The sequence below is a fragment of the Amphiura filiformis genome, unplaced genomic scaffold (assembly GCF_039555335.1).
Source record: "Amphiura filiformis unplaced genomic scaffold, Afil_fr2py scaffold_22, whole genome shotgun sequence".
Taxonomy (NCBI): Eukaryota; Metazoa; Echinodermata; class Ophiuroidea; order Amphilepidida; family Amphiuridae; genus Amphiura; species Amphiura filiformis.
The window spans coordinates 74,954-84,359 of NW_027305486.1; the positions used below are offsets into that span (position 1 = coordinate 74,954).

Consider the following 9,406-nt stretch of genomic DNA (forward strand, 5'->3'; position numbering starts at 1 on the left):
ACAGATAACACCAAAAATATGAAGAAATTATTTCCAAACTGTGTTAAGTCAACAATCATTATGTTGCTCATTTTGAAGAATGCTGGTTAACAAAAAGCAGTTCTTTGTGTCATTTCGTGAACAATGGTACACATACCATTGTTTCCTTTCGTTTCCTTTATAATCGGTTACCCAACTGAAGCTGTAATACCAGCTTTATTGCGATGTCGCACATTGAAAACAGACACTTGTACACAACCAGAGAAGACCGGATTTAATCAGTTGAGCTGCTTCAATGAGTGTTATCTTGGTTTAATAGCTTTTAATGGGGTTTAAGTCCTGCAAAGGTCGAGATGAATTCTACTGTAGACATGACTGCATCATGTTAAGAATTGAAGAGTTCAGATGCAAAAGGATATATACGTCATTTTCAAACTTTTTACGTATACCTAAGGCCACCAACATCTGCCGTATACTAACGCTAGCTTTTAATTGACACCCTATGTTTACAATATGAAAAGAGGGTGGGCCAGTTTTGGACAACTTCAATAACTCTTACATGCCAAAAATGCAATTTTGACGATTTAAAAAAAAATTTTGTTTATGTGACCAAACGCGATTAAACTAGACGAATGCCGTCGTCAAACATGCGGAATGCAGAAGCCATAAGGCACTATACCTAATTTTTAGGTCTTTTGTGAAACTTCATGTACATCTATCAATACGAAAGGTCAGTGATGGTCGGGTTTTTCATCCCAGCTACATACACTTTAAGTACATGTTTGATGTTGTTACGAGTCGTACTTGACTCAAGGCCAAAATCACCTTTTACCCGAACTCACACGAATGCACAACACAAATACACTGTTTGATTAAGCTAACATAATCTAAGTCTTTAATTGAAAACAAAGTATGCTTGGTACATACAACAACAATATACACTAAAATCACACAATCAGTTTTACTCTATCGGTACTTAACCAGCGGTCTTCTTGTTGGTGATTCTAGAGTTCTTGCAATGTTCTGGACGACTGATGTAATATATCCTTATTCACTTGTCCTGCGAAAATCAGCGAAGTCCATAGTACACTTGCATTTATAAATCCTTGCGTATAAAATCCTCATACGAAAATGATGATGCTTCCTCCAATCTCCTTTGCGCTGCTATCTCGACAAATATATCTCCTTGCGCTGCTTTCTTCACAAATATATCTCCTTGCGCTGCTTTCTTCAAAATGGTGTTTCATTCACCAATCACTCTTTTCCCAGGGAACAGGTTTCTTTAATACAGCTCCGCTGTTTTTTGACAGATGCGTGGCCTTCACAAACCCAGCAAACTCCAGCAATTTGACAGAAGAACTTTTAATCCTTTGATGAGGAAGAGCACTTTTGTGTGCTCGCTGTCTTCTTCGTTGCTGTATTAAAATTAGCTCAATTATTGGCTATATAAACTGGTTAAAATGTACTTCTTTTTGAAGCACGAAGACCATCACACACATGTGGAGTTTCTCAATCTCCCACGGCATTCTGTAAAGTCCAAATTCAAACCTCCAGCTTTTTATATCAGTACTCATGCAAAAAACCCATCATCTATTAATAAACCATTACTTCAATCACATTTTCACAACATTGCTGCAATCTTGGGATTTCCCAAGATTAATTATACACATTCACCTTTCACATTACATCACTTCCTGGGTTTTTTTTTTTTTTTTTGGTGCAATATACTGAACTGGGGATTTCCAAGTTCCAAACATAGATCTGACTTTGTTTACAATAATTTGGGGAATTCCAAAATACACGGGGGTTTCCCATCTCATGAAATACTTTCTGCTTGTAAACAATGTTTAATAATTAAATTAAATCAAATTACTCAGGGCACATCACAATGTGCTCTCAGGTCCCACAAAAAAGTCCAGACGATGAACCATGTGAACCATGCACAAACCCTCTGATTACCACTGGTCCTGGTCCCTCTGATCGCTAAATATTTAGTGAGCGCTGTCAGCCGAAATTGTGTCTTTTAGTGATTTTCGATTTTGACAGGCCTGAACTTGGCCCGTGAGCATTTTTTGGGGGTCAACGTTACAGCTTTTAAAACTATTACAGTTTGCTAATGAAAGATTTTTACGACTTTATTACTTAGAAAACCTTAGAAGTTGACCCAGACAAATCCTAACGGGACAAGTTTAGGCCTGTCAAAACTGAGAATCTTACACTAGAAGACTTAATTTCACGCCTAAGTTTAACACCAGGATGTAAAAAATATAGTATCAAGTATTATTGCTCTTTTTCTGACAGTTAGGCCTACTGGAAAAAAGAAGAAAATTATTGCTCATTTGGCCAAGAAAATGTTTTTGAAGTAAAAAGGTGTAGCTTACAATTTTGCTCATTCCAAGACCGAATTGGATTGGTTCCAGTACCGGATTAAATGACTGAGTGAACCTAGTATAACAATAGCCAGTGACTGACTAGCGTTCTGAGTGGCTGGTGTCAATGGGCAACGTAAAAATCTTCAGGTTTGAGACTTTTGATTGCTTCTGCTACGTCCTTTGCTGTTGGCCGAGAATCGTATTCTGGGTCGAGCATTGCACCTAGAATGTTCCTAGCGCGAAAGTTTTTCATATGTCGAGGATTGATTTGCAGTAATTGCTTCGTTAAATTACGATTATGGGTCAAAGCAACACCCCACGGGAGAGGGTAACGTCCATCAAGGTAGTAACATTCGGCTAGAACATTGACTATCTAATGGGACATACCGGTTAAAGAGCATAGCGCGGAATAGGACTCCCATTGAAAACACGTCAGCCTTTTCATTGTAGTGTCCAGTTGGCACCTCTGGTGCCATGAATAACGAGATGGACATATCATGTCTATCATCCATTGTCAAGTGTTCATCCTCCACGGTGCTATCGGTCATGATTTCTGCCATATCGAATTCGGCAAGTTTAGGGTGATATTTTCCTTGTCCATCAGGTGCTACCAATATGTTCTGAGGTTTAATATCCCGGTGAACTATCTTATTCTGATGAAGGTGACTGACAGCTTCCGAAATTTCCTTCATGAAAGAATGCTTTACTTCCAGATTTGCCTTTACTGTAGACATGACTGCAACATGCAACAGCCTTCTCAATATTGCTACATATAGGCCTACGGGTGCGAAACCTGGGCAATGACAAAGAATGACAGGAAGAAGATATGCATTTATTTGAGACGTGGTGCAACAGGAGGCTGTTGGGAGTAGGCCTATCTTGGAAAGACAAGAAGACAAACATCTGGGTCCTGAATAAGATTGGCAACGTTTCATCACCAGTGACGTAGATTTCTTTTTGACATTGGGGGAATGGGGTTGGAAAATATTCTTGTAGTGGAATCGACCATAATCTTGTCGAATAACGAGTTGCAGAACTTTTCAATGTAAATACCAGAAGTTATGTTTTCTTATCAAAATAAAACGGAACTATTCCTTTTGATAAGATTGTCAGTTCAAAGTGATAATAATTATGTCTATACCTAATCAAAATGAACAATGTGGCCTAGGGGAACTTGGGGCAAAAAACCCATGGGGCAAATGGTCCAGATCTAAGGTTTTCTTGCTGCATTTCTGCTATGCTGCCCTCTGTGGACTACTTTTAGAGTTCGATATTGTAACGAAAATGGATTTTCGTTGATTCTCTAATAAAAATTCCTTTAAAAAGGAATGTGGCGCCCAATGTGAGCTGGACGGGATATGGTGAATTCCATGGTGATTAGATTTGGTATTATAATGATTTTTTTTAGGGAAGAGTAGAAGATGATCAAATACGAGAGAAATGCTTCATGGAATGAAGCTTTCGTGTCAATTTGCGATTATGTGGGGTGGGAGTTCTGTTTTGGGGGCCTATTGTAGTGAGGATATTGCTTTGGATATTGAATATTGTTGAATTTCGTTATGCAGGGCCTAGGGTACTATATGATGGATAACTAGAAGACACAAATAAGTAAGCTTCCCCCTAGTCATCTATACACTCATTCTTGTCACACGACGAATTTCGACAAAGTCATGTAAACGTAATTTCGTTTTTCACCCGACCTCCGTCCAGAAACAATCCTGAAATGTTGAAAACTTGGGGTCGGCGCACTCATGCCAGTTTATCCTAAGGTATACTCTGTATCTTTTGTAGCCAACCATGTGGCTAAGAGAGGCTAGGAAATACTTAAACTAATACAAAACAATCATACCCTCCTTTCATATCAAACAATACCAAGAAATTGACAGGCCTGTTAATTCAGGGGTAAGATCGATTGTTATTCTTCATGAAACGGGCACAGCCCATTTTTATATTAGGCCTATTAATTCTGCTAAAAATTAATTAATAAATTAATAATAATAAATTAATAAATTACGTCATAATTATGACTTTAACTCAGCCATAGAACTCTCTTTTAAACAGACAAAATAGCCATTGGGGTTTCTTTCACTTTACCTTGCTAGGAACCCTTCCCAGCAGTTAGGCATATTACAATAAATATTATTTTTGCAAACACACTTCTGACCTTCAACACAGTCATGTCTTCCGAATTTATTCCTTTCTCTGCTGACGAGAATTGATTTTCGTTAATTAATGTTTTTTTTATCAGAGATAGTCACCACAAAGATACTGAGCTGTATTCTAATAGCTTTGGTCACAATCAGTTAGCAGTCGATTCAAGCACATAAACGGTAAACCAATTAGTGATTTCATGATTGGTCAGTGGTTGTGTTGGTCAACTATAATTAATTGGTGTTGGTTTAAGGATTAGGTGCACCGTGTGCAATCACTATATGGATGGCCTCATTCCAGTGGCACATTATCAATAACCTCAATTAAACAATCATAGTGCAAAATTTGACCTTAAGTTGCAAAGTATGAGTTTTTGTACTCACATTTTCAAAGGTCATTCAATGAATGCACAGATGTATTGGGGTTAAAGAACTGTGCCCTGATAGATGAGCATGTTGTAGATTCTTCACACTGTAAACAACTAGTTCATGTGCAAACATGTTCAAAACATACATAATTAGAATGGTCAAATGTCACCGTCTATCGGGTTCTAAGAGGCGGTAAACTGGTTTAAACCATACAAAGGTCACGGGTTATTTGGTGTTTTTATAAGTCCATTAATTTTGTATTTTAAACAAAGAATATACACACATCATTTTTTCCCGTGCATATCAGAAAACAATAATAAAATAAAATCCTAGCATATTGTGGTTTTATTTCTGAGCTGGGCATAATTTTAGCAAAACAATTAAGGAGTAAATCTAGCAAGAGTGAAATTAGAAGCTTTTCACAAAGTCATGCATATATGTGGCCCCTCCGTAGAGGGCGCCACAAAAATTGGTTATTTGAGCTCGTGTGAGGCTTATGGTCTTATTTTTGTATTGTTACACGTGCCTATCTCTGTTGGACTAGTTATCATGATTTTTATAACCAAATTTTATCAATTTTGATTCGTCCTCAATTTCGATGTTCTGGTCATGCATTTTTATAAGCTTACTGAATGAAGAGTATTGTATTACTCACCAGTCACTGATTTTGTCGCCAGATTTTTATGCTCCAAATTATTTTATTGTGCAAATTAATAAAAGTTTACAGTAAAGCACAGGTGGAAATACTATCAAAATTACTTTTCTTGAAATCTGAATTGAATTTCAGCTCAAATTAATTGATTTAAAATGATGTGTTTCGTGCATATTTTCGATCTAGGAAAGTTTTTATTTGTTTACATGTTGCCAGTTCTTTGTCGATTTGGGCTTAATTCTCTGAATCTAGTAAAGATTCTGTCAAATTTGCGGCCCTGGCAACTCGCTTTTCATTCTGGAGATCGACCCCGTCTGGGGATGTCTATGGTCGGATTCTCGCTTGTCTGGGTTTGTGCCGCGTTCGTTTTTCATGTTTTTCAGTCAATCAGAAACCTTTTCGGTGAGTGAGTTCTCGTGAGCAGAATGTGCTGTTTTCTTGCTCACGAGAAAATACGATAAATTGCTCGCGAGCAAGGAAAGTGATTTTTCTGCTCACTCAACTCTCGTTTTGTGCGTGATTTCGCGATAAATTGCTCACTATAAAAGCGGCTGCTCGCCAAAATTGCTCACTTTTTGGTTTGACCAGGGCCGCGACACTCCGGCACTTGTTGGAAGACATATGGTACAGCAGACAGTACATGTACAATGTGATCAGGACCGCGACACTCCGGAGGACAGCAGAGGACAGAAAAATGTGACTCTCCTGCTAGTCTCCTACACAACCAGTTAATTATGTTTTTGTTCATACCGCATACAGTCTGGCCCGCGCCCGAGACTAGCAGGAGAGTCACATTTTCTGTCCTCACATCGGTATAGGCCGTCTGCACGTTAATTATACGGAGTGTCGCTTCTCTACCTTTATTTTCTCTGATGTGATTCTTTCATTTATAATTAGGATTACGTCATTGACAGAGCTTGTTTATTTGTTCATTAGAATGATTGACAGCGGTGGGCGGACTTATACTCTAAAAATGTGATACTCGAATAAATTATAGGTCACTAGGTCAATTCGGACCGTCTCTTCCTCAGATCTCTATATCTCTATGGTATCTTCTCATTACACGATCGTAGTAAGACTTGGCCGGCGACGACGCTTGCGAATTGCCTGTCTTCAGCTGCGGTATAGCACGGTATAGGCAGTTTGCAGAGAGTGTCGCTTCTCTACCTATTTTTCTCGGGTTTCAGAGGGCTGACAGTAAATTTCGCTGATCCCTCCTGTTCTTTTCTATGTCGATTTAACACACGATTCCCGCTGTTGTTTTGGTTCCACTTTAGCACCCCCGGTAAACGCATGGAGGTCGCCATTTGAGGTTTTAGCACCCACTTTAGAACCCGGCTACCACGACTACGCGTTCAGCATCGCGCACAGTACGCGTTCCCAACTGTCAATCATTAGGGGTCAATCACCTCGAGCTTGACAACAATATCTGAATAGACTATCGCCAAGTCTTACGTGTATGCGCGAAATTTAGGTTAATTTTCGTGATTGAAACAGTATTTTCTTGTATAAATCTTGGCCCGGATAGCGGGATTGTTGGTTGATTTAATGCATTTGATAAATTAAGTTCATGGATGCGCTAAAAAATATAATTAAAAGTATTCAAAAACCTGTTCAACATTTGAAAAAAATGCACTGTAGCAGGCTTGAAAAAGTCTAACCGTTGATGCAGCAAGCTGCGATTTTTCATGACTTGAACGCAGAGCACGGACGCGATATAGCCGGTAGAAATCGCGGTAATGTTCCAGGCCTACGCGATGGCAGGGTAATGGCGGCTTCCATACTTTAATTAGAGAATAAAGGTATTGTTTTTAGCCCCTGAGTGCATCTATCGTCTCATATAACACGGGCGACATCATTATTTTAAGTAAAACAACGAGGCGGAGCCGAGTTGTTTTACGCCAAAAATAATGATGTCGCCCGTGTTATATGAGACGGTAGATGCACGACAGCGGCTAAAAACAATACCTTTATTCTCATTCTTAAACACTTCAATTCAAATAAAATATCATAGAAATCTTAATCAAATTAAATCTATATTTTGCAAGGAATTAGGCCTACCTAGGGCTTAAAATCGATCAGTCTCGTTGTTGCTGTGCGCCTCCGATTGGTCCAAATAGCGAGTATGCGTATCGCGTTGACGCACACTCGCTGACCCGTGTGATATCGTGTCATATCACACGGGTAAGAACCAATAAGATTGCAGGAACGTTCTCAAGTGTTTAAGAATTGCTTTTAAAACGAGCTGTCTACGGGCTGGTTTGACGCTGCCAGGGGCAGTCACGCCCCTGGTCAGCTCTGTCACAGCAGATTTGAAATGAGACTCATCGGGCATTGGAAGTGATTGCCACTCACTGCCGTAGCCTCGCTTTCCTTGACATTGGTTCAGTAAACTTCAGCTTCGATGTGGAAGACATTTAATGCAATTTATGGGAACTTTCTGCCAAAAATGATGGTCAAAATGTAGCAGACGACATGCAGCCATGTCAGCAGTGTAAAGTGGGTTGTCATCATCGAGCCTTTTTCAAGGCTAGCCTAGCTTTCTCCGCTTCGTAGTTTAATAATTTTTGGTTCCCATGAATGCTTAATTGTCTCATTCGAAGATAGGCCTATAGAACTGCACCATTTTCAGCATCTTTACAGTCAGAAATCGATAAATCGGTAAGCTTAGGTGGCCTAGGATGCTGCCTTGCGACTTTTAGCGCCTGTAGGTGGCCTGGAAAGTTTAAGCTTACCTAGGCTCTTGGGTCTTCTAAGTTCTACTTCTTTTGGATATCATGGTTCAACGTGACTGATAAAGCTTCATTTTAATCAACTTTAATTACGATAGAATATAAAAGGGGAAGTTCCTAGTCCTAGTCTTCAAGAAAGGCTAAGCTTAGCCCTTGCATTATGATGTGCATGCATGCCATGCAGATGGTGGCTCTGAATTTAGGTGTTATGGATTAAAGGCACACTCGTCGTTTTATGAATTAAAAAGGAACTTCCTGTTTATTCTATCAATCGTGCAGTTCTATACTTCAGAATCAAGGAAAGTACGTGGAAAATCTGCCAGTGACTTCAAAATTAATCAAATAGGCTGAACTTGCCTATTATTTTTGGATTTATTTATTGATTTTATATCACAAAGAAATTTGACTTCTGATTGGCCTAAATTGCTCAATTGCCAAACTGATAGACAAGCTGGCATCAGTCGAAAGCTCCCGCCATGAGTAATATTTTTAAGAACCAGTGAAATTCGAGCAATAACAGTAGTTCACCATTTTAGATGGCATTTCGTACAGTTTGTCTTTTTTGTCCAGTCGTTCCAGGTTCCGGATTCTCAGTATTCACCACCGCGGCCCAGCCGCGTTACAATATGTGGCCCGATATATAGTTTTATGAATTTCTGGCACTAATAATCATTTGTGCAAGTGAAATACTGATAATAAATCAATATTTTCTCGAGTTGTTTACATTTATATCGATACAGATATTCTACGTTTATAGAAGAAGTGTGACATAAATGTAGGTTTGATGTTTGTTTTTTGTACTATAGAGCAGTAAAATGTTGAAAAAGATGATATGTGGTGTTGTTCAGAAGCTTTCAGACATCGATTTACCAGTTAAAATTGACAACAAGCTTATAGTGTATGTCTACCCATATTAGGCCTGTTTCTTCAATGTTTATTTTTGTGTAAAGGGTGAATGTAGGGATTTAAAAATGGCGTCCCTGTAACAAAGGGTTGGTAATTAAGATATAAACATGAAGTTGAAGTATTGAAAAATGGTTTAAAGTACTAAAATTTTTACATTTATAGTGGTCACAATTTATATATTATGATTTTATAATAAATTCAAAATTATTCCACTCAATATTGATATTCTAGATTCATGTCAAAATA

At 38.6% G+C, this 9,406-nt stretch overlaps 1 protein-coding gene across 1 annotated transcript; it reads right to left on the reverse strand.

The window, feature by feature from the left end:
- Window positions 1-2,689: 2,689 nt before the first annotated feature.
- On the reverse strand, window positions 2,690-3,085 carry LOC140143510 (serine/threonine-protein kinase pdik1l-B-like). Its single transcript, XM_072165341.1, has one exon. The coding sequence runs from the start codon at window positions 3,083-3,085 to the stop codon at window positions 2,690-2,692; it is 396 nt and encodes a 131-aa protein (XP_072021442.1).
- Window positions 3,086-9,406: the final 6,321 nt, after the last annotated feature.